Here is a 24,435-nt window from a genome sequence, read left to right on the forward strand (position 1 = left end):
TAGTGCTTGAACCTAGGTCATTCATAGTCCCTGGCTGGGCCGCGCCAACGGTCTGGGTCGACGCCAGGGATCTGGATAGTTTGGATGTGGCGTTTTGGTGAATCCTCGGGATCCTGCAGTTGGGCGTTTGCCGAACGGCTGGAGGGGGAGGAAGTTGGTCGCGATCATCATATTCGTGCTTTGTCGAGTGAATCTATGTGAATCTGACTAGGGTGTCACAGACATACAGCCAGGGGTGGCGGTGAATCCCGGAAAGGGGGTGGGCCTGCATCTTCGCTGCCCGGCCGGCAGTCTTCCGAGATGCACGGAACGACGTCAATTAACAGCGTCCATGCGTATGGGGCGTGTTTCGAAATGTGCGCTGCACACGCCAATAGTGCAGGTGAGACGACTGGGGACTGCGAAATCTACGCACGCGCAGGATGACTGGTTTCGCTACACGTCGAGCAGGTGGATGTGGGTTCATCGCCCTGCGTTTCGTACGCAGCTAACCCGGTAGATACAACGAGGACCTCCGGCTGAGAGAACGATATCTCAAATTCAATGTCCCGGCTCTACAGCACACCATTGCATCTGCCCTTGGTGCGTCCAGCGTTAGCTTGTTCGCAAAAGTCGCCGAAGGAGGATTCAATCGACTGTTTGAAGCGACCTGCAGCGATGGACGACGCGTGCTCGCCCGCCTACCCTACCCCTCGACGGTCCCGAAACACTATACCACAGCCAGCGAAGTGGCTACTCTGGAGTACCTGCGGTTGAATGGATTCCCCGTTCCAAGGGTGCATGCATGGTCCTCGACGACCGACAATGCCGTCGGCGCGGAGTATATCATCATGGAGAGGCTGCACAGGACGCCATTTGGTGACGTGTGGTACATTCTTGACTTCAAGCAGCGCTACAAGGTCATCGAGCAGATCGTCCGGCTGGAGCGCAAGCTCTTCGACTTGCAGATTCCTGCCAGCGGCAGTATCTATTTCCCGGGGATTTTGAATGAGCACGAGCGAGCGCAGGCCGTTCCGCTTCGCACCCAAGACGGCGAATTCTGCATCGGCCCGGTGGCCCATCACAGCTGGTGGAGCGGAGAGAGAAGTCTGTTGGACTGCGACAGAGGACCTTGTATGTATGCGCCGCATTTCAGTGACCGTGTCTGACTTTCCATGGTCTGAGTCCAGCGCGATATTCCCCGCTGTCGGGGAACGGGAACTGCAGTGGACGAAAACATTCGCGAAGCAGCGCCTCCACTACGAACGGTCGTATCGCGAACTGCACGGCTTCAAGAAAATGCACCCCCAAGTACATCTCCATGCGCTCGAAAAGTACCTGCAGCTAGCGAATTGCCTGGGCTATCCGCAGGGAAGCAACCTGAACCGCCCTGTCTTACGACATCTGGACCTCCAGCCGAATAATATCCTGCTCTCAGACTCGCTCGACGTCTATGGCCTCGTAGACTGGCAACACACTACGATCATGCCCCTCTGTCTTGCCGCCAGCATGCCCAAGTACTTTCAGAACTACGGCGACCCCGAGTCGGACCGGATGGCAAAGCCTGCCCGTGACCTTCCGGCGGACTTCGAGGGCATGAGTCCAGCCGAACAAGCATCCGTGCAAGCACGGCATCTCAAGCGTCACAACCACTTCCTATACGCTGCGCTGACTCTCCGCCACAACCCGGAGCACTATGATGCCATCTTTAACGATGGCGTGATCCGCCACCAGCGTCTGTATGTGCACGCGGGGACCCCGTGGGAAGGCGACTCTATCACGCTGGAAGCCGAGCTTATCGGTGCCATCGCTCATTGGCAGGAGGTGCTGCGTTCTGGGTGTCGTAAATGTGATGTCCCTCCGATACAGTACTCGAAAGAGTCGGCGGCGTCTATTATGCAGCTGTATCGTGAGCAGCAGGAAATGGATGTGGTCATGCATGATTTGAGAGAGATGCTGGATGTAGATGTGTATGGCTGGGTTCCGAATGAAGCGTACGCGGAGACTCGAGAGCTTGCTCGGACGATCAAGGAGCAGATGGTTGACGGTGCAGAGGCGGACGAGAAAGAAAGAGTTAGGGATAATTTTCCTTTTGATGATTTTGATGAGGGTGCGTAAGATGTGACTGACGACATGCTTTTGATAAGAAGTTGTCGGATATAGTCTGGATTATTCTACAAACTATCACCAGTCTCCAACAGCATTAAGCCAGTCCAGCTCATTAAAGAACTTCCCAGCATACTCGTAACTACTGTCCATTAGGAGTACCCAACATAGTCTCCGCCGTACCCTCCGGCCGCACCCTATTCAAAGACGCTACTCAATCAGCATCAACAACCAAACTTCACATACGTATACATACTAGAAGACACCCTCCGCCCCTGTCCCTCCGGATTCATCTGCTCCCGCAAATGCGCCAGCCCCCTCTTCTTAAACACCCGCCGAATCGTCTCGTCCGACGCCGTCAAGTTGACCGCCTCGCGAATCGCCTTGTACGTGACGGCATGGTCAGCCTCGAGGAGCCGCACGATGTGGTCTTCCGCTTCCGGGGAGATGATGTGCGGCCGCCCGCTGCGTTTCTGCGACTTGCCGGCCTCGCGCGCCTCCTGCTTCTTGATCGTGTACTGCACCGTTGACCGGGAGGTGTTGAGCTTGCGCGATATCTCGTTTAGGCTGGCGCCTGCTAGGCGCATGCCGCAGATTACGCCGCGGTCGTATTCGGAGAGTTCGGGTCTGCGGCGTTTTTTGGATGTGTCTGGAGTGGATGAATTGGGAGTGCTTTCATTGGGGGTTGGTGATGGGAGTGGTGGTGTTGACATTTTGATGGGCTGGTGTAGAGTAGGGGTGAGGTCTAGGAAATTTTTAGCCGTCTCAGAACTCTTTGCCTTACCGCCTTGCCTCGCGGAGGTATTACTGAGTGGGTGGTTTCTTCCACCACTTTTCCTCATGATATGTGTTTTTCATAAAGCCATGATGATCTACGTATACTTTTTTTGAAATGACAGATGTTTGGCTACTGATGGAATAGTTCTACCGGGGCGAGTAGTAAATTATACAAATCCCGAACAATTCTGCCCGTTCCTGGGAATCTACCTAACTATTTAGCGTGACAATCAAGCCCTGGGGTAGGTAATAACAGACAGAGGTAGAACGCGAATTACTAGGTGGGTATATTAGTGATGCATGAACGACTGGATGACCCATGGACGAGGTTGACTGGACGAAAACAGGCTGATGTTGGAAGGTCTTATCTTTTGAAGTAGATTTGTAGCCCAAACCAAGACCTTGTTTGAGGAAATACGAGGACTCAAGCTTTCTGCTAGTCATTCATTTGCAGCATGCTTTCGAGATTCAGTGATTGAATTGTGTCTGCTGGATTGAGTTTCCCGTATTTCATGAACTCCCCCGTCGTATCTCAACTGAGGTGAGCCTAGAGTAGTCTTCGGAGGTGGCCCTCCAGGTACGACGAGATACACTATCGGGTCTGCATTGACAAGTCGGCCTAATGTTTTCTCCTGCTACCGAGGGATAAGGCAAGGTGTGAGGAGCATGTTACTTCCAAGGATTGTACTCCTTTACCTTGTATAGCCAGCACTAATTCCGCCGTGATATCCGTGATAACGCGATCTAGGGCTAAAGAGTGGTAGGTGGTATGTACAGAGGAATGGCACGCACAGCAGGCACCCCTTGAAGATATGCTTTCTGACGTGCAATGACAACTTCCGCATCGGATAATCGATAGCTAGTATGCGTTCAAACCAAGCCCACAGCCGTATATCGCATCTTCTATACCATTAGCTGCCAAGGCACCTCGTGGTAGCATAGTGGCCAATCTGGTTGACACACGATTTCAAAAAACCAACCTCTGTATATTTGCGATTGTTCCGAATGAGCCCAGTTTTGGATGGTCAGCCCCGCACTTCAAGCGCATAATGGTTATCATATGACTGCCTAATCTTCCACAGTAATCTCATGCCCAGTAAGCACTAGAATCTCCATTCATCCAAAGCGGGGCATATGAGATCTTCAAATCCATAACATCTCTTAGTCAGTATACGTCCGAAAAGCCCAAATCATCAGCTGTATCTCTATGGCTCACAAGGAATCATCCACCCTGGTCGGCTGCCTACTCGATGTATCGGGGTCGATGCGGAAGGTCTTTGAGACAGGCCGAGCTGATGATCGCGCGGTGGATCGTTTCCATGCGGTGCTGGGCGCAGCCCTCCAGATTGCCCGCAAGGAGCAACAAAGCGACTCCAAGGCTAAAATGTTCGTTGGCGCGTTCGGTCTTGATCGCCAGGCCGGGTATCCACCAACTGTCGACCTCTGCGGCATTGTTAAGGCCCTCCTCGGAGAGATCGGTCAAGACGATCGAAGCGGTCATGAGCTGCTTATCGAGGTCGCGAACGAGAACCATCTGGCCCATATAACGGAGTACATCCAGAGCAAGCTTACAGATACCGTAGCGCGTATTGTCCACGCGTGCCTTCGTCGACACCCGGAGCGGATTTGTGAATTCATTGACGCAATACCGAGTGCGGAACAAACCCTACTCTCACAGAGGAAGAAGGATGAATTAAAATCTGGCATTAAGACCATATTTAAACCATTAACACCAGTCGGTGGTGCTACTTTGGCAGAGACGGCAAACAGTGGTGTCGATAAATGTGGGGACTGGGTAGTAGACTCCTCAGAGGGTCTTCAGCTCGCGCGCCGTATTTGCAGAGAATGGTTTCAAGAGTTTGTCGACTTCGTACCTCGACCAGTGAGTGATGTGGTACGTTTGCTACAGGAGCTGCAACTGCATGCTACAGGCGCTCGTACATGCTTATCCGCAACCATTGAGGAATTCATGTACGGAGACACTCCAATGCGCGACGCATTGAACCAGTCATTGGCCGTGTTTCGCGAAAATGCCGAGTTTGGCCAGCGGGTTCTCGTCCTGATGACGGATGGGTACGGAACTGACGGTGATCCTAGCCACATCGCCTCTGAGCTGCGTGCGGAGAGGGTCACTTTGGCAGGAGTGTACCTGACGAACGATCGCCATGTTGCTCAGCGACGCTTATACGACCAACCGGCCTCCTCCTGGAATAAGGGTCAGCGGACGCTTTTCCACATGGCCTCCAAGGTATCTGCCAGCGAGCACCCCATTCCGGTGTTGGTGTCGGTGGGCTGGCAGGTCCCGTACTCTGGGGAAGTCGCCTTGCAAGTCTCTCTCTGTACTGAGACCGCAGTCGAGGAATTCTGCTCGCTGTTGGTATCGGCGCATCTCGGGTCTACGGATGCGCTGCTAGACGTCATAGGCCGACTAAGTCTTGACGAGTATATCAACGACAGGCACATAACTGCTTGCAATGACCCATCAAACCAGGGCAACTCTGCAACTTGTTATGCGCATGCTATCGCTGCCGTGATGCACATGGCGCTGTTGCGCATAGAGCGTAGGGATCCCTGTCCGAGTATTGAAGAGATCCGAAATAGGATCCTCCGCGAATTCCCCCCAGGCGCGCATGGCCGTCGGACCGAAGAGGTGCTAAGCCAGGCAGTCCAGTGGCATCGCCTTCGGTACCGGGCCGTGGACGAGATAGAGGCCCGGAAGGCAGTGTTACATCGGCGCCCTGTGCTGACCACCTTTCGCCTCTCAGACGCAGCTTGGACGAAGTTCAGGCAACATTTCCGTCGACCTCAGACCCATAGATCAGTGCTCACCGAGACCGACATGCGGCCGTACCGTCGGGGTCCCCAGGGCGGTGGACATGCCGTCGTCTTGTACGCCTGTGATCCCCATTCGTTATCGTTCCTCAACTCCTGGGGCAGCAAATGGGGTTCAAATGGGAGCTTTCGGGTGCAAAGTCCCGCCGTACTCGAAACAGACGGGCCGGACGGTCTGGCTCCTGTGCGCTTTTATGATGTCTTCTGGTACGAAAGGGACCTGACTGCGAGCGAGCGAGCGGCCTACGAAGCAAAAGTCGATGAGAAACTCCGCGCTTACGCAACCGAATATCCCAGTCTCTTCGAACTGGAGGCGACGTGCCCACTCTGCCAAAGGATCTCCGTGATCTCGGACTTCACCGGCAACGCCCGTGAAGCGAGATGTCCACGTTGTCTACATTCCTTTGTTCCGCAGCCTGGGCATCTTGTCCAGGCACTCTATGCTCGTGCGGGATTAGGCTTGTAGACAGAATAGGGACTGGGCCTGATAAGGTCATTTCACACCTGTTATGGCAGTCTTAAAACCTACCAAGAAACGTGCGGGTGCGCAATCGCGGTAAGAAAGGCTGGACCTGTCGGGCTAGTAGTATTTGGATCGGCACTCAAACCAGCAGCGTGTTGACTATCTGCGCGTGCCTGTGCTTGACGGCGCGGAGAAGAGTGTCGATGTCGTCGTTGCAGGCGCCTGTGGCTAGTAGAGGAGAAATGCCGGCTCCGTTTGACAAGGGTCATTTACTTCATTCTCGTACAGCTGAGGGACTAAGGACAGTATAATCCTGCCACGGAGATGCATCACTTATTGCACGTTCATCTAGCCAAGGATAAGAGTTGACTGAAATGCAGATCACATTAGTGACTAGTACATTGGCCTTTCATCCCATCAAACAAAGTACCTAAGTAGTAATACAATCATAACCCATAAAACATCTACACACTAAGCCTTCTTCTGCATATCAACCTCCGCCCCTCTCTCCCTCACCTTCCCTTCATCATGCACCCTTGTCCACTTCTCCTCCTCCCCCCGATCCCCCGCCGCCGCCGCAGCAACCTTACCGACACCCCCCTGCACACGGTCTCTCACGCCCTCCCCAAAATCCCTCAACTGGCCCTCGGCCTCGGCGCCCTTACCGCGCGCGTTCTGCTCCTCGCCCGCGCGCCGCAGCCCCTCGTTGCCCGTCAGATTGCCCAGGCTCTCCTTCGCCGAGCCGACGGTCTGGTCCCACGTGCCGTTGGTGCGCTGCGAGTTGTCTGTCGCTGTCGCGCCTGTGTGCGGGTCTGCGGTTACGGGGCCCAGTTTGGAGGCTGTGTGGCTGGCTTCGTGCTCGGCGTCTGCTTTGGATTGGGTTGTTTCGCCGGTGGCCTGGTTGTTATATGTTAGTACTTCGTACGGGGTGAGCGTAGTTTAGGTTGTTTGTGGGGGAGACGCACCATTTTGGACGAGTCGCCGGTTATGCTGCCCATGGCGCGCTGGGCCATGCCCGTGGCTTGGTCCACGTAGGACTTGATGGTGGAGTTGGAGGGGTTGGTGGTGTTGGTGTTGGAAGTGTCAGACATTGTGGATGTAGTCTTCAGTAGTTTTCAGTGTAGTAAAGTGTAAGAGTATGATGTCTGAAGTATGTTGTTGTCTGTACAAAGGTAGGTGGCTATATACTAGAGTATATACAATGACGTCATCAGGAACCATCCCAGATATAACCATGACGACATACGGACAAACAGAACATGATAAATTCGCTAATAAGATAATGCAGGCTATACGTCATCACCAGTGACAGATCCCTCCCTCGCTGTCGTCAGCCGCCCATGTGCCCGACAGGCCAACCACCTCCAGGTTCCCGTCGTGCCCCTCGCCCACCTTGCTCAGCGCTGCGAAACTCGCCTCCGCCGGGCCATTGCTGAGGATCCGCTTGGCCCACGCGTCAATGGCTGGCTCGCCTGTCTCGTCGCGCGCTTGTTTGAGGAAGGGGATGAGGGCCGTGCCGCCGGTGCCGCGGAGTTTCTTGTCCGGCTTGCCGTCCGCGGCGCGCGTGTTGGCCAGGTTCATGGCGTTGGACTGGCGGCGTGGGCTGGTGGCGCGGGGTGGACGGGTTTTCGCGTCGCGCGAGGGGATGATGATGTACCGCGACACGATCTGGATGTGCTTGTCGCGCATGGCGCGCAGCATGGACAGACATGCGTCGTAGGCAATGCACAACGCCTTGTCCGAGCGACGGTCCTCGACGTACTCGCGGATGTTGGCTACCGCGTTGACGTGTTCGAGGAAGCGACGGTGCGGGCCGGGCATGTAGTCTCGCATTTCCTGGATGAATCCATGCCGGGGCGCCCCTACCATCCCCTCTTTGTCTTTGTTCTCCTCGTTGGGCCGGGTTTCTCCCGTTGGTCGGTGCTCAACACCGAGGACAATGTCGAAGAACTGAATGAGGGAGCTCTGCGCATTACTCCCACCGCCGTATTGCCGGTACTCCGGCTCCCCATGGCCAGTGTCGTAGAGAAGTCCGTGCGGAAGGCCGGCATCCGCCATGTTCTTGCTCCCCGCGAGGTACGGCCGGATGCGGTGGTAGAACACGTAGGGATCGCAATACTCGTACATCCGCTCCAGAAGTACGCCGACTTCGTCGAGGATCTCGGCGAATCGCTGCAGGCATTCCGTCACGACCAGGCTGTTTCCAACGCGGGCTGCCGAGATGGCTTGCAGCATGAGCGGGATGGAGGGGCCCCCGCGGGCTTCAATAGCCACCGAGATGAGGTAGAACCACTGCTCGTCAAACGAGCCCGTGAACGTGTTGTTGCAGGCGAGGTTGTGGATGTCGCTGGTTGGTTCGTCGGGGAAGATCGGCCGGTAGTTCCAGAGACATACCCCGGCATAGGTTGCTACCGGCGGAAGCTCCAGCTTGTCACACACGGCGAAGAGGGGAATAGTGAGTTGAGGGGGGATCCTCTGCTACAATCAGTATACGAATGTCAGCTTATATCCGACGGACGTACCTCGGCGGGTTTGTTGCCGCCCCATACGTATCCATGTAGGATGAAGCCCAGAACAACATAGGCGCGCCGCCACTCTCCCTCACTGTGGAGATATGATGTGGACAGCAACGGCATCCGATCGACCACCTCGCGGATCCGCCGTGTGATCAACAGCGACTGAAAGTTCGACACAATCCATTCCCATTTGGCGTAGTATGGGTCCGGGAGGACATCGAGGGGAATCTCGGTGGGAAGGAAGCCATGATCCGGCGAAATGCCGTAGTCTGCGAGAGCCGGTACCGGAGGAAGCATTCCGACTGTCGTATGAAGAACGAATGCAGAATAAGATGCGTTGCACAGGGTCAATGCTTCGGCGATGTGCGCGAGATATAGGTCCTGCAGTCCTCACTGGAGCCTCAAACAGGATCCTTAGCCCGCCACGGCTGAATTCTAACGCGAGAGGGGCTTTTTCAATAACAAGGAATGTGAGCCAGTGTGCTTTTACAGGCAGCCACAGAGCCACCAAACAGGCAACTGGCGGTATCTCAGCAGGTCGTCTCTGGTGGAAAACAACTTCTCGACGGAAATATCCGGCGTCGACAAAGGTCACGGCCTGACCGGTTCAGCTCTATCCTGACCAGGCCAGCGGCTCATGAATCAGGAAGGCGGGGGATAGTGGAGATGCACGCCTGGTTAGATCAGAAAGTCAAGTCTAAACGCTTCAACGTGGCGAGATGACGGAAATCTGACAGGAAGGCAGACAAGACCGAGAAGGAGAAGAAGCTTAGCCAGGGACGCCACGCTTAATAAAAAGATGGACTCGGGGAAGAGTCTCGTGCCTCGCTCATCGGATGGATGGCGAGATCCGCGGATATTAACCGGTTAGGACACCGGAGGTAATTAATCAGCTTGGGGAGCAAAGTCTATTCTGCGCGTCCATGACGGAGGATTTAGGGACCGGACAGGGCGAGGATCAGGCCAGGCTCCGTTACCGTCGTCGACTGGGTGCTGGATGACCGTTACCCATGGCCGGCAGGTGGGCCGCTCGGACTATGGCTGCACGGAATAAATGGCCTGCGAGAGGTATGGGGGAAGGTGGGTGACTTGGGGGAGAGCATGCTGGTGCATGGAGGGAGGGAATCATCCATGGAAGGGACGTCTAGAAGGACATTCTGGACGAGATCCGGACCAGAATGCCACGATCTCCGCGATCTGGGGAGATATAGATCGAGAACCGGATGGCATGGCGCATGCTGGGGATACAGCGCCGGCAGGGAGACTGGGTGGAAGCGCAATGGGTGTCCAGATCACGTGCACTAGCGTGGGTGCTAGAGAATCACCCGGTCTGCCGCTTTTCGCCCCCACTGAGTGCGAAATCGGGCTCGCTTAGCAGCCCCGGGTCTTTTCGCTGACACCCACGCCACCCCGTTGCGGTCTGCGGTGAGCCATCTTATTCCGTCGTCGATGACTGTATAATTATGCACTTAGGTATTATGCACGTAGTATATTATGCACGTAGTAGTGAGATATTATGCTAATGATTTATTCATATTCTGCCATACCTAGGTACCAAGGCATTCTGTACAGCGGTATCATCCCAAGTACAATCATACAGACACTAAACGCCGTCCATACCAATAATCAAACATCTCAGACACTTAAACTAATGCTGACTCCACTCGATCGTGTTCAGATCAATTCCCTCCTGCACCAACTCCCACAGCGGGCTCAGCTCGCGCAGGAAGTGCACCCGGTCTTGCACCGCCTTCAGCACATACTCAATCTCGCTATCCGTCGTGAACCGTCCAATACCAAACCGGATACTGCTGTGCGCACTCTCGTCGCTGCTGCCCAGCGCCCGCAGCACGTAGCTGGGCTCCAGGGACGCCGACGTACACGCGCTACCCGACGACAGCGCAATGTCCTTCAGCGCCATCAACAGGGACTCGCCTTCAATGTAGGCAAACGACACATTGACACATCCGGGGTAGTGGTGCTCAGGATCGCCGTTCAGCGTCGTATGCTCCATCGACAGAAGCGCATCCGTCAGACGCTTCGACAGGCGCTGCACATGCTTGGTGTCGTACTAGTGAGCTTGTTAGCACTGTCGTTAAGAACCATATCCAACAGAACAGAGCACATGAACAATCAAAAACGCCGACTCATTACCCCTGCTGCGGACGTCAATGGACCGTGGACCACGCCAAGGCATGGAAGCTACCTCCACGGTCACCTCGGATAGTCATGCTCGACTTATAGCGTATAATCATCGCCGGGAACCAAGTGATGTCACAGAAATAAAAGACACAAAACACAACAATCTCAAAATCAAAAGATCCTAACGTACCTCCATTTCTTGCGCGGCGATGCGACAAGCCTCACCAAAGCCAACAGCCAGGTGAGGCGCGAGCGTACCACTGCGCAGACCACGCTCCTGACCACCGCCAGAGATGATGGGCTCCAGACGGACACGAGGGCGACGGCGCACGTAGCACGCGCCAACACCCTTCGGGCCATAGATCTTGTGGCTGGAGATCGACATCAAGTCGATGTTCAGCTTGTTGACGTCCAGCGGGATCTTACCCACCGCCTGGGCGCCGTCGGTGTGGAAGAAGACCTTCTTCGACCGACAGAGCTTGCCGATCTCCTCCATGGGCTGGATCACGCCGATCTCGTTGTTGACGGCCATGATACTCACGAGCGCGGTGTCGGGGCGGATCGCCTGCTCCAGATCCTCCATCCGGATCAGACCGTTGCTCTGCACGGGGAGGTACGTCACCTCGAAGCCCTCGTCCTGCAGATGCCGGCAGCTGTCCAGGACACACTTGTGCTCGGTCTGCGTGGTGATGATGTGCTTCTTCTTGCCGGAGCGACCGAAGAAGCGCGCGACGCCCTTGATGCTCATGTTGTTGCTCTCGGTCGCGCCGCTGGTAAAGATGATCTCCTTGGGGTCGGCCCCAATGAGCTTCGCAATGTGCTCGCGCGCCTGCTCGACGGCCTTCTCCGACTCCCAGCCGTAAGCGTGTGTCCGCGAGTGCGGGTTGCCGTAGATGCCGGTGAGATAGGGGAGCATGGCGTCGAGAACGCGAGGATCGGTCGGGGTCGTCGCTTGCATGTCGAGATAGATGGGGCGGGTTCCTTGGTCCATCACGGTCGCCTGCTTCAGGATGCCCGCGGAGGGACTCAGCAAGGCGTCGCCCGACACGGAGGACCCCGGGAGCTCCACCTTGCCCGGCTGCAGGCCGGTCTGCTTCATAAAGTTCTTCTGCTCCTCCTTGATGGCGGTATCGACCGAAACCTGAGCATTTCCAGCCTTGGTCTCGGAGACGTACGACCGGCGCGACGGAGTGGCGAGCATCCGTCTAGGAAGGGCGGCGGAAAGGGGGCCATGCTGCGTCGTGGAGAGACGACGGGCGTAGGCCCGAGATGCCTGTCTCAAGGCAGCGGGAGCCATGCTAGACATGATGAAGATGAATATACAACTGTACCACGTATTGAGGATGGACAGTTGATGAGGATGACACGGAGCGAAGAAGTTGGGAGAAAAGTTTGGATCCGGTTATATCATTGCCGAGCCCGCTATCCCCGATCGGATTTATCAGATACTCCGATCGGTTATGTAATCGCTTGACATCTTTTTCTTGAGAATATAGAATTATTGATCGCTTGTCATCGTTGGAATGGATTGCATGCTGGGGTAGTACCGTCCATGATTAGTAAAAAGATCATACGGAGTGACTCTGGGGTAGAACAGCGATCGCCGCGGATACACCCTGAGGATGCCTTCCCGCTTCAATATGCGCGACAATTGATCATAAGTCAGAAAGATGCCATATAATACTAATGTCTGTACAAGTCTATATACATTGCTAAATAATAAGGCCAAGAAATAATAAGGCCAAGAGCTCCGAGAGGATACCAATAGGATGCGACTTTGCATCCATCATGGTGAAGGACAGTGACAGAGTAGCCGCCATTGACCTCCTCGACTGGTCCTATTCAAGGCCCAGACGATCCCTCCCATTTCTAATACAGCAACACGATCAACGTGTTCTGGTCTAGCTGCGGAGCTCCCCTGATCAGGGTCCCAAACCATTGCGCCTTCGTGGGTATCCGTTATAAGCTTGCTTACTCCGGAGCGGCGCAAGTGAAAACGCCTCTCACACTGCCCGTCGCGTAGTTGTTGATCTGTAATGAACCGTTAGTTCAGGTATGAACGGACAAGATGCAAGAGAACTTACAATATCCTGGACACTGGCATAGGTACCGGCAACCAGAACCACCAGACCGATAATAAGGGTGAGACCGTTGAGAAGGGTGAGAGCCAGGTTCTTAGGGCTCGTCCACGGACCCTCACGAATCAGCACGAACCAGAAGATCGCAGGGAAGTAGAAGGTGAAGCCGGAGATGAAGAGAGAAGAAGAGATCGACAGCAGGTCGTTGAAGAAGGGAATGACTTCGCCAATGACAAAGGCGAGCCAGGTGATGACAGAGATAATGGCCAGCCAGATGATCCATCCGCGCTTGGTGTTGACATAGCGGACGGGGGAGTTCTGCCAGAACCGACTGAGGATGAGGCGACCCAGTACGACCGTGTTGATGGAACCACTGATGAAGATGACGGGCAGAGCCACACCAAAGGCGACACGGCTCACCGTGTGGCCAGCAGAGAGCAAGGCCGGGCTCTGGACATCCTGGCCGACGAAGCGGTAGATCAGAGCACCAGTCACAGTGTAGATGAAGATTTCAGTCAGACCCAAGGCCCAGATCGACTTCACGTAGTCCTTGGGCGTGTGCATCTCGTCCATGAAGGAGAATTGGCACATGGCGAAACTGTAGGCGAAGATGATGTTGGTCAGGGCGATGAAGGCGTCGGTAAAGGTGGTGCCCTCCTTCGGCCAGGCCGACCACGGAACATGTTCGAGGCCGGGAGACTCATTGTGCGTGATGCCAGTGGCGATGATGGTGATACCAATGGCAGCGACAATGGAGCCAAAATCGATGTAACCCAGGATGGCCATCTCGGAGAAGCTAGGGGGGATAGCGACCAGCAGCAGGAGGACGGCGGACACGACCGCGAAGACAATCGAGCACACATTGCTCTGAGTGATGTTGATAAAGGCGATCGTACCCGTGAGACAGTGAGAGGCGGTGAGGAGGACCAGCTGCAAGGCCAGCATGATGCTGACAATCTCATATCCCCAACGACCTCCAATCAGACGTCCAGCGTCGGGGTAGTTGCCGACATGAGGGAATTTCAGTTTCACCTGACCGACCACGTAACTGGTGTAGATGGCGATGAAACCGATACCGACACAGCAAATCACACCAGGCACCATTCCGAGCGTGGCAAAGGTCGACGGAATGGACAGACTTCCCAGTGCAATGGCCTCGACAATCAACACGATGGTCAAGCGTTTCCATCCCAGACGATTGTACTTGTGTTCACCTCGCTCGATCACCCGTTCCCGGTCACTGATCTCACCGACCATATCCCCATCGTACTGGGGAAGGTCGGCGATGACTTCGCCCTTCTCACCCCCAACAACTTTGTCGGCGTCATATTCATCAATGGGTTCTGTCCGGTAGCCCATCTTGAGGGGATGGTGTGTAGGAACCCCGAAAATAGGTGGAAGAAGGGGTTTAAGCAGGAGAGGGAGCGAGAGATGAGGTGGTTGGAGGGGAGAAAAGGTAGGGTAGTAGAGGACTTTTCCAGAATACTACGACAGACCCGGTTGTAGTTATAATTTTCTGCACTCAGCGGTCACGACTAATGTACGGACCCGCTAGCCTCCGCCACCGTGGACACGGCCATATCGATCTCGCGCTTTGCGGGTTCCCTGATTGGGGCCATGACCCCGTCAGCCAACATTTTTGTGACTAATGGCGAGGCGGTTGAGTTACATGAACTTGCCGCACACGTGGGGATCAAGCTCGCCGCCAGGGCTGGCTCTGCCAACCAGACGGCCAGAGACCGAGACGGACAGGCCGTATGCGGCATAGGCGGCTCCATCGGCTTCCCTGCGACGGCTGCACTCTCGGTGAGCCCACCGCCCGGAGTCCACTCTGGGCAGCGCTCAACAGTTTACATTAGGTAACCGATGGGGGCATTTTGGAGGCATGGAGACAGTTGGAGCCAAATGCCGGCCACCCCGCCCTTTCTAATCCCCAGACTGTGCGAGGATTGTCATGCGGGGTTAGCACTGGCCTGCGAACGCTTTTCCGATGAGTCTTGGAGGTCATCGTCCACGTCGAGAAAAGGATGCGGCTCCGTTCGCTGGCTCGATGCTTGTTTTTCCTTCGGCACGGCTTCCAGAAGGGCACCCGAGGACGCTAGGGGGTACGCCACGGGAACGTCGGCAGCCTTAGCCTTATCTTGAACATTGGGCGCACCAAAGGGGAGGCCGGGCGCACCGGCGGCCAAGAGATAGAGCGCGCCGAGTTTAGTAAAACTTTATCATAATGCGAACACGAAGCCTCCGTCCGTGTGGCGGAATGTCGGGGAAATTCGGGACCCACGGAGACTCTCCGCATAGGGAATATTGGCCTGGTGCTGATCCGGTTGCATCCTGCAGTCATCAGCAGTCGGTAGATATGCGGGATTTATTTGCGCCCAGAACTTCTTGTCAGACGATCGACAAGGTTCGTTCGTAAAATGATGTTGGAGAGAGATCGGAAAGTTAACTGGGTTGGGGTTGCTGCAGGAGAGAGAGAGAGAGGGAGAAGCGAAAAGAAAAGAAAAGGTAATTATGTCAGCGCATCCTGATAAGTACACTCAATGTGATTGGTCCGCCGCAAGGAGCAAGTTTCACCGGCCCCGATGCGCCTTTCCCTTTCGGGATTCCCTCGATTTGTTCCCCATTGCCACAACCAATACCGGTCGACGCAGTATAAGAGCCCTCCATCCTATCCACTCGATATCCACCTCTTTGGGGACCTGAACGGGCTGAACATACCCTATATATCCACCAATGATCTAAGGGGCTGACAAACGCTATTTATAAGCTTAACAATCCTCTCTATAGCTGAATAACCCCAGTGGAAACACCTCCAAGACCCACCAGTCTGACAGATTACTCTCCCATTATCTCACAGTGGAAACATCTCATGCGACACCTTACCCACGACGATCAACTGTTGCAATCTTTGCGTATCTCTCGATATTTCTACTACATATACTCTGTACCCACACTACGCAATCTCTTATCTTAATAGAAGTCGTCAACATAAGATAAAGCCCCAGTCCGCAGTCGATCACATTTCCATAAACAGTGAAAACAGGTCACGCAAGTAGAAGGTTGTGGAACAATCCGGTGGGCCTCCTGCGATGCAATGATGGCTTCACATATATTTCATATGTCCTATCACTGCAGCAAATCATGCATACCTTGTTGTAGGATAACGAAACATGCCATAGAAGCCTCTCTTCCTTGCAAGAGATTCCGGTGTATGGCCCCATTTGTTTGACACTTCCATGATTGCCTGAGCCTGCAACAGGCTGCGAATGATTTCCCGATTCTCAGCCATGACAGCAAAGAAAATAGGCGATCTTCCATCCGTGTCCTGTCTATTGACATCCACCAATCCACTTTGTATGAGCATGTCCACAATCATCATACTTCCCCTTTTGACGGCCGAAAAGAGTGGTGTCCGTCCCAAGTGATCAGGATGGTCGGGATTAGTCCCTTCCTCCATGAGTCTCCGCACAGTATCTGAATCGCGGGCTCGACAGGCGTTGCGCAGGGCAGCAATCGACCAGTATTCTTGGTGCACATAATGACGGATATTCGACTGCCATGTTGGTTCAGTAGGTAGGATAGCATAGCATCAATTGCTATGTCCTCATCCACCGCATATTGAACAATGTCTTCTGTGATGCGGATTTTGATCTCCTGGTCCATGAAGAGAATGATGATATCTAAACCATGGGGCGTATTGTTTACTGTTGCTCTCAAAACCCTGTCAGTTGCCTGAACCTGGGCAACCTTTTGGCCCAACAGCAGTTGGAAAATCTGCTTGCCATGTCCAAACTTTGGGCATGGTTCTAGATACCACTACATCTTCCGAGATGTCCACCGCTTTGGTCAACCCGAGGAGAATTGACATTTTATCGACCCCAATCTCCGCTGCCTACTTCAACAAATCTTTGGCTTAAGATAGATTTCATGATCTCTTCCTTGTCCTGAAGACCAGCATGCTTTGCGACACTTTTGGTCACGAATTGCTGGAAGTGGCCATCGAGATGGGCTATTTAAAAAAATGAGAATCCCCTTGCCAGCTACTTGATCTGATATTTGCGCGACTGATAGCCCTTTCAGTAACCGGCAACGGCTGTCCTGCGCGATCGAGTAGGAGTTTCATCAACTCCCGTCCGTATCTAGAATCTTCTGCTGCACGCTCGAGAGTGAACTCTCTGGCCTTCAAACTGATCGAGTCGCATTCCAATAGGTGTCACAACGACTGAACTAAAGACGACAATCGTATGGACAATAAGCTCTCACTTGACCAACAACTATTTGTGTCCCTCAAGTTTTCTATGCGGGCAAACTCCCATGGTCACAAGCTACTTGAAAACAGGTGCGGCCACACCTATTCCTTATATTATTAAAATCTGCCAGTTTATCAAGGTCGTAGCCTTAAGAAAAGTGCTGCAAGATGGAACGAGCAAGCAACAATTGTTGCTCATGATATTTCCTCCGTAACTCGTCCAGTTCGTGGCAGAAACAACCTCCATCGTCCAGTTTGTAACACAGAGGGATTTCGTCGTCGCGTCCGTGAGAGAAACAATAGAAACAGCTTCCATCATCCAGTTCGTAACACAGAGGGATTTCGTCGTCGCGTCCGTGAGAGAAACAATAGAAACAGCTTCCATCATCCAGTTCGTAACACAGAGGGATTTCGTCGTCGCGTCCGTGAGAGAAACAATAGAAACAGCCTCCATCGTCCAGTTCGTAACGGACAGTGACTTTGTCAGTGACTTTGTAGTCCGGTGGGTGATAGATACTGATAGATCCGCCCAGTTCGATTTCAGTATAACCAAGTTGTTTGCAAACCTCTGGTAACTCGCACATGTAGCGCGATAATGGAGACTTATCTTTGGGTTCATCCGACTGAAAGTAGGACAACAGCTTCTCAAGGTTTTCGTTTGGTCTGGTTTCTCCTTCTTTCGGGCGGTGGAAAGTCCAAAACAAAGCCGCATAGGTGTAGAGTTGCTTGAATGCCTCAAGGTCTGACGTGGTGAAGTTCCACGGCCTTAAGAACGCCCATGTGTCCTGTGTATCGGTGCTACCAATCAAGCACAGCAGGCACGTTTCCGCGATCAGGGCGTTCGTTTTTTCTGTGGTATATTCTGTCCTCATTTCCAGGTATTCTCGGACTGAGAGATGTGCAAATCTGAACGTCTCAAGCGTTGGGTCGAAAATGACCAGATTGCAGCACAGATCCAGCACGTGCTTCTTGGTCAATGTACCTGGTCCTAGCCCTATGCTTTTTGAAATAGCAACGAGAAATTCATCGGTTTTCAGAGGCATTCGGGCTGAGAGAAGCCAGCTGAATGTGTTGCGGGCATATTGTCGGTCAGCCTGAGCAGGAGAATTTTCAATCTTGAACAACAATTCTTGATAGAGATCCTCGAGCCTTGGTGGGAGCTTGCCTATCCGTTCGCGTATTGCTTGGTCTGTTTTCAAATCACACAATGCTTGCAACTGTAGAGCAACCCAGCGAAACCTGAAAACCATGATCAATTGTATGCTTGAATTATGTGAATTAAGACTCACATTCCCTGTGCTCCCTCCCTGAGCCTCTCAATAATGAGGGATCGAAGCCCATCTCGATCTGATGTATGTCTCAACAACTTGCGTCTCTGTATCAATCTGTCGGTCTCGAATATGAGAAAGTTGTTGATGTCGTCTGAGTTCCTCTCAGAAGACAGCTCAAGGTTCGGATACCCTTCAAGATGACAGACAATACCTTGGTCATCTCGGCTAGATACGAAAATCTTGACGAGGGTAGGCGAACTCTGGAGAATATCCTCCAGGGTTGCCAGAAGGTCATCGCGCAGTAAGGGATCACATTCGTCCACCGCATCGATGACGATCGTTACCATCTGATGGCAAGGAAGAAGGTCCATAATCAGATCACAACACATGTCGAGTTCCCACAAGCCTTGTGAAAATCCTTGTTCCTCTTCGTCCCGGTATGCTCTTGTCACTGGGTCTAGGAGCGGACCTTTGCAGTTTATACGGGCAAGTTGTCGAAGAAGGCTTGCAACGATGTCACGGGGCCTGGAGCGTCCTGGCTCTGCCGGATTTCGGGAACAGTAGAAGTACACTGGTTCTGGACAGAGTCCTTGTTGGTGACCTGCGACTGCATCCTCAATGACAGTGGATCTGTTTACGTTAGCTGTGAGTGATTGGAACTGCGGTTCGGCTTCTGACTTACACCAGTTTCGTCTTTCCCGATCCCGGAATTCCATGAAGCCATAGAATAGAAGACGCACTTTCCTTCTTCCATTTCAGATAGACTGGATTGGTCAAAAGCCACTGACCAGTACCTTGGAGTACATCCGCGTATGCCTGTTTATGGTGCTTCTCATAAGGCTCGGTCGAGATCCACTGCAAGATTTTGGTACGGTTCGAAGCTAACGTCAAGCACATTAGCGGACGCAAGGATTCAGAACAGAGGTACCGGTGTATACCATCAAGCTCATCCTTGATGTCCCCTAGTATATTTGCCGACCTGGCAAGTGGACGTTCGATATCGGCAAACATTTTCTGCAGGTCTGCGTGTCTTTCAATCTGGCCTGTATGGGGTTAGAACATAGGCTCATTCTCCATTAGTTTGTTGTCTGTGCTTTCCTTGCACATTCGCTACGGCGATACACTGGTCAACTGTGACCTGGGCTGACTCAATGGCTTTGTAGTGAGAGTCAAAATCAGGATTGATTAAGATTGTGTTCTTAATTGATCGCTCTGCCATCCACATACTAATGTTAGCTGGAACATCCCCCACCCGAATCGGTATGAAGGACTCACGAAGACTATTGTCGTGGAAGTACGCCTTTGCCTTTGCAAGGTAAATCAGGATTCTTGTGTATAGCGTAAGCAGTGCTCTCTTCATCTCTGAAACTGCCGCAGAAGGTGATCTCAGGAGCAGATCTTCGAAGACAGCATAACGGCAGATAATCTCTGCCAGCGACGTCGCATGTTCCAGGATAAGTTCTCTTGACTTGGAGTCGCTGATTGCTATCTCCAAAAGGAATCTCACACCCGCCCATGGTAGGGCTGCATGGCCTGGGTCGTATTGGACTGCAACATCCACGACCTGCTTGAAATGGTCGATCCACTTTGCGACTTTCGCAAACAAGTCCTTTACAATGACCCTCTGTCCGTTCCTCCGTTTGAAACTGTGCCGTCCTTGTTCTGCGCGTTGGATCTCTTTCGTGGTCAGCTCGTGGAGCTCGGAGAGCACCTGCAGGTTTGGGGAATGGAAATTGATCCTCGACCGATCGTCTTCTGATAGAGAGTTGAGAGCCGCTTTCCAGAGATTGTCACTATGAGTCCTATAGTTAGCACCTTGTAACCTGTGCTGCATCAGTCTAAAGGAATAGTACCTGTCTAGTCTCTGTGGGAGGCCGGCCCCTCCCAGACCAACTATGGACAGTTGGGACATTTTTCTCACCAAGGGAGAAATGAATAGACTCTCTCGAAGGGAGGTAAAGCCATTGGCCTCAATTTGAACAGTCTGTTGGGTAGTCGAGTGCGCCCTGCTGACAGCCTCACAGCCTTCACGCCCGTTGCTAGTCGCAAGAATGTCATGTCAGAATGATTGCTGATTGGCTGGTTCAATTTTCTAAGCGCCTTGGGTAACTAATATTGGGATATCAATGTGAGCTATAAAGTCTGTCTTAATGTAGCGGTGAGTGTCCGTTTGGTTGTGTTAATGTTTTATTCTAGATAACTAATGGGTCTGTCTTAAGTTATCTGCTCGACCTTGCAATGATCCAGCTTTGAAGTACTCTAACACGGAATGGATACCCCACCTTTCTTTGCCAAGATGCATGTAGCATGTAGTCTGCATGGATATCCTCCCGAGACGTCTTGTGCTACTGAATGAGTAAACCCACGGTCAAACGGCAAGTAACCTCGACTATGAAGATCAGCCAGGTATGTCAGGAAGAGTGTATATGCACAAGAACTGGAACGCAGCTAAGCCACCGTCCGCAGCTGTACGTCTACCCGATCAAGTCCCTACGACCGACTCGCATCACGGAGGGGACGCTCACTCCACGGGGCTTACCGTATGATCGCCTTTTCATGCTGCTCAAAGTCGAGAGAGGCAGAGAGGGAGATGCGGCTCCGACACTGAAAAACATGCAGATTGCGCACTTTCCTGAGATGGCGTTATTTCAAACCGACATCGATGCGGATGCGGGGACGGTGGTTGTCACGTACAATCCTCCCTCATCGGACGGGGAAGAAGCAAAGAATGCATCCAGACGGATTGAGATCCCCCTAGATCCGGACGTCAATGACCTCCAGCTCCGACGACTGGATATCGATTTGCACAAAAGCCCGACAGCCGGATACGACATGGGAGTGCGGTACAACGACTGGTTCAGCGGGTGTTTTGGATACCCTGTGGTTCTCGCCTATCTCGGATCACATTCGAGAGAGGTTCTGGGCCGGTTTCCGCCAAGCAAACAGAAGCGAGCGCAATCATGGAACAGTCCTCTTTACATACAGGGCGTCGGAGGTTTGGTGTTTCTTGTGGGGATCTGCCTCGCCAACGGGATGCCTTTGCTCGAGAGAATCATAAATGGCGGAATGCCGTCTGAGACTCTTCGCATCCCGGCAGTTATTCTCGCCAGTCTAGGGCTGGCATGTTATTACTTCTTCCGCGATGAGAAGCAGGATCAGATCACCTTTGCGGACTGTGCACCGTACCTCGTCATCTCCGAAACGTCAGTGGCGAACGTTTCAGGACGTCTACCGGACGGAGTAGAAATGGATCTCACCAAGTTCCGGCCGAACATTGTGGTTTCTGGGGCTGAGACTGCTTTTGAGGAAGATTTCTGGTCTACACTGACGATTGGTCCTGCACGTACGCGACTGCGTCTAACGGCGAACTGCCTTCGCTGTCAGAGTCTGAACATCGACTTCACCACGGGGAAGATGAACAGTGGGTCTGGGAATGTGTTGAAGACGCTGATGAGTGATCGGCGCGTCGATCCAGGCGTGAAGTATAGTCCTGTGTTTGGGCGATATTCGTTCTTGGACCCGAAGTGTATCGAGGGGAAGATTCGAGTGGGAGACGAGGTGGTTGTGGAAGAGAGGGCGTTGGAGAGAACGGTTTTTGGTGAGTTCTCTGCTGTTGTCTCGAGATGATACTGATCTCTGTAGATTGGCCTGGTTTGACCAGCTAGGCGAGAATATTGGAGGGTTACTGTTGGGCATAAGATGGTGAGTGCTCTGCTGCCTAGTATGCCTAGTTTGGTGGCTACGGTCCTCTTTCAGTTACATACACTTGGTGGAAGTTGCTTTAGCACTATATATATAGTTCAGCATCATATGGGTAAACCTCCAAATTGCAAATGAACTAGTATCCTCTGATTATGAAAATTCCAATAAAATAAGATACATCTAACTCTCATTCTATTTTACTCTATTTTATCCTCACTAATTAATGCAACATATGGCTGCACTGTTGTATCCACGTGATGCTGAGATGAACAAAGAAAGTTGTATAAACAAAAAAATGCCGACGTCATGGGTATCCCGGAGTGAAAGTCAGCCGACCTAGGCATAACTACTAGGTAACCGATAGGAGGACAGCAGAAGGAAACCGAAAGGGAGGGAATCTCACCTACAGAGGAGAATTCGGACTAGTACTCCGTACTACTGGGGATATTCGGATGCCTAACGAGGCGCACGCTAGACCCGAATGGGGCAACTCGGTCGTCATTGTCCGAGAGTCGGCGCCACAGCTGATTCTGCCCTACGCGTATGAGACTCATATTCTGCCATTCAATCTCAGTGAAGACGGTCTGTCAAGGTCTAGTTACTCATGAAGATCTATCAGATTGTTCAAATCACCCTCTCTACCCCGTACGGAGTAAACAACTCCCCCTTTCAGCCGATCCATGGTTATGTGCTCAGCCACACTCACCCAAGTCTTATGTCATAGCTCAGCCACGGCGCCGAGCAGACGAACTGCAGTCTAACCGTCACCGGCTCTTGGGCAAGAGTACTCCGTACGCCGAACTTGAAGACACGATCTCTGCACCCCCCCACTCCGCTGACTTTCCTCCTCAATCTCCCTGGACGGCCCCCAGACTCTTCAGGACCGTTCCCCTGTCGAATACCCCCTCGAACTCCCTCTCACCACTCCATCCTCTCGATCCCGGTACCCCGCAAATCCCTGCCTGCGCTCCCACAATGAGTTTGAAGGGCTTCCAGAAGAGCATTGTGCGGGCGCCGCAGACCTTCAAGGCTCGCTTCAACATCGGCGAGAACACCAAGGACGCCGTCTACAGTGACGCTGAGCGTCGCTTCCAGGAGCTCGAAAAAGAGACCAAGAAACTACACGATGAATCGAAAAAGTATTTCGAGGCCATTAACGGTAGGTCGCCTGTGGTCGCGTAGAGTCTCCAGACTCCAACCGCTCACAACGTCGCAGGCATGTTGAACCACCAGATCGAATTCTCCAAGGCCATGACCGAACTATACAAGCCCATCTCCGGCCGCGCCTCCGACCCGAGCTCTTACACCATCGAAGGCAATCCCGAAGGAATCAAGGCGTGCGAGGAATACGAGACCATCGTGCGCGAGCTGCAGGAGTCGCTCGCTCCTGAGCTGGAGATGATCGAATCCCGCATCATCAGTCCCGCCGACCAGCTCCTCGAGGTGATCAAGGTGATCCGCAAGGTGGCCGTCAAGCGAGACCACAAGAAGCTGGACTACGACCGGCATCGCAACACCCTCAAGAAGCTGCAGGACAAGAAGGACAAGTCTCTGAAGGACGAGAAGGCGCTCTACAAGGCCGAGAACGACGTCGAACAAGCCACCCAGGAATTCAACTACTACAACGACCTGCTCAAGGACGAGCTGCCCCGATTGTTCCAGCTCGAGGCCGAGTTCATCCGGCCGCTGTTCCAGTCCTTCTACTACATGCAGCTCAACGTCTTCTACACGCTGCATGAGAAGATGCAGGGCATGAACATTGCCTACTTCAATCTGGAAATGGACGTGGAGGAAGGCTACGAGATGAAGCGCGGCGACGTCAAGGAGCGCGCCGAGGAGCTGGTCATTGTGCACTTCAAGACTAAGGGACTGGGCAAGCAGCAGAACTCCAAGTTCACCCCCAAGGATAAGATGGCCTATGAGAACAAGAGCACCTTTGCCTCGCGACAGCGGAGTGATTCCGAAGCCGGTGTGGATAACCCGCCCCCTCCGTACACGACCGCCGGGTCGAACCCCAGCGCCCTCGCTGCCGCCGCTAAGTCCAAGCCCGCGCCGCCGCCTCCCCGACCCAAGCCGGCCAAGTTCAGCGCGCCTGTCGAGACTGTGACGGCCTTGTATGATTACGAGGCGCAGGCACATGGTGACTTGAGCTTTTCCGCCGGTGATGTGATTGAGATTGTCCAGCGGACGGACAACCAGAACGAGTGGTGGACGGGGCGTGTGGACGGAAGACAGGGACAGTTCCCAGGTGAGTTCTCTCAGGATAAGAGTAACAAAGATAGAGGCTAACAGAAAAAGCGAACTACGTTCAATTCAC

At 53.3% G+C, this 24,435-nt stretch overlaps 8 protein-coding genes across 8 annotated transcripts; 4 read left to right on the forward strand and 4 right to left on the reverse strand.

The window, feature by feature from the left end:
- Positions 1–300: 300 nt before the first annotated feature.
- ATEG_03480 (uncharacterized protein) lies at positions 301–2,097 on the forward strand (the record flags this gene model as incomplete). The annotated part of the gene is made up of 3 exons (XM_001212658.1): positions 301–356; positions 500–1,086; positions 1,136–2,097. 3 exons carry the CDS (start codon positions 301–303, stop codon positions 2,095–2,097), a joined length of 1,605 nt encoding a protein of 534 aa, XP_001212658.1.
- A 1,972-nt stretch (positions 2,098–4,069) lies between these two features.
- Positions 4,070–6,160, forward strand: ATEG_03481 (uncharacterized protein; the record flags this gene model as incomplete). Its single annotated transcript, XM_001212659.1, has 2 exons — positions 4,070–4,657; positions 4,772–6,160. The coding sequence occupies 2 exons, from the start codon at positions 4,070–4,072 to the stop codon at positions 6,158–6,160; spliced, it is 1,977 nt and encodes a 658-aa protein (XP_001212659.1).
- A 468-nt stretch (positions 6,161–6,628) lies between these two features.
- ATEG_03482 (uncharacterized protein) lies at positions 6,629–8,970 on the reverse strand (the record flags this gene model as incomplete). The annotated part of the gene is made up of 6 exons (XM_001212660.1): positions 6,629–7,054; positions 7,123–7,260; positions 7,404–7,481; positions 7,550–8,449; positions 8,552–8,632; positions 8,680–8,970. 6 exons carry the CDS (start codon positions 8,968–8,970, stop codon positions 6,629–6,631), a joined length of 1,914 nt encoding a protein of 637 aa, XP_001212660.1.
- A 1,351-nt stretch (positions 8,971–10,321) lies between these two features.
- Positions 10,322–12,121, reverse strand: ATEG_03483 (IscS subfamily cysteine desulfurase; the record flags this gene model as incomplete). Its single annotated transcript, XM_001212661.1, has 2 exons — positions 10,322–10,744; positions 11,006–12,121. The coding sequence occupies 2 exons, from the start codon at positions 12,119–12,121 to the stop codon at positions 10,322–10,324; spliced, it is 1,539 nt and encodes a 512-aa protein (XP_001212661.1).
- A 665-nt stretch (positions 12,122–12,786) lies between these two features.
- ATEG_03484 (putative amino acid transporter) lies at positions 12,787–14,252 on the reverse strand (the record flags this gene model as incomplete). The annotated part of the gene is made up of 2 exons (XM_001212662.1): positions 12,787–12,846; positions 12,900–14,252. The coding sequence occupies 2 exons, from the start codon at positions 14,250–14,252 to the stop codon at positions 12,787–12,789; spliced, it is 1,413 nt and encodes a 470-aa protein (XP_001212662.1).
- A 3,002-nt stretch (positions 14,253–17,254) lies between these two features.
- On the reverse strand, positions 17,255–20,328 carry ATEG_03485 (uncharacterized protein; the record flags this gene model as incomplete). Its single annotated transcript, XM_001212663.1, has 6 exons — positions 17,255–17,623; positions 17,712–18,384; positions 18,435–19,046; positions 19,099–19,459; positions 19,692–20,218; positions 20,270–20,328. The coding sequence occupies 6 exons, from the start codon at positions 20,326–20,328 to the stop codon at positions 17,255–17,257; spliced, it is 2,601 nt and encodes an 866-aa protein (XP_001212663.1).
- A 701-nt stretch (positions 20,329–21,029) lies between these two features.
- ATEG_03486 (uncharacterized protein) lies at positions 21,030–22,081 on the forward strand (the record flags this gene model as incomplete). Its single annotated transcript, XM_001212664.1, has 2 exons — positions 21,030–22,014; positions 22,059–22,081. The coding sequence occupies 2 exons, from the start codon at positions 21,030–21,032 to the stop codon at positions 22,079–22,081; spliced, it is 1,008 nt and encodes a 335-aa protein (XP_001212664.1).
- Positions 22,082–23,093: 1,012 nt separating this feature from the next.
- ATEG_03487 (amphiphysin) lies at positions 23,094–24,407 on the forward strand (the record flags this gene model as incomplete). Its single annotated transcript, XM_001212665.1, has 2 exons — positions 23,094–23,277; positions 23,335–24,407. The coding sequence occupies 2 exons, from the start codon at positions 23,094–23,096 to the stop codon at positions 24,405–24,407; spliced, it is 1,257 nt and encodes a 418-aa protein (XP_001212665.1).
- Between the last annotated feature and the right edge of the window lie 28 nt (positions 24,408–24,435).

Source organism: Aspergillus terreus, genomic scaffold (genome assembly GCF_000149615.1).
Source record: "Aspergillus terreus NIH2624 scaffold_4 genomic scaffold, whole genome shotgun sequence".
NCBI classification, from domain to species: domain Eukaryota; kingdom Fungi; phylum Ascomycota; class Eurotiomycetes; order Eurotiales; family Aspergillaceae; genus Aspergillus; species Aspergillus terreus.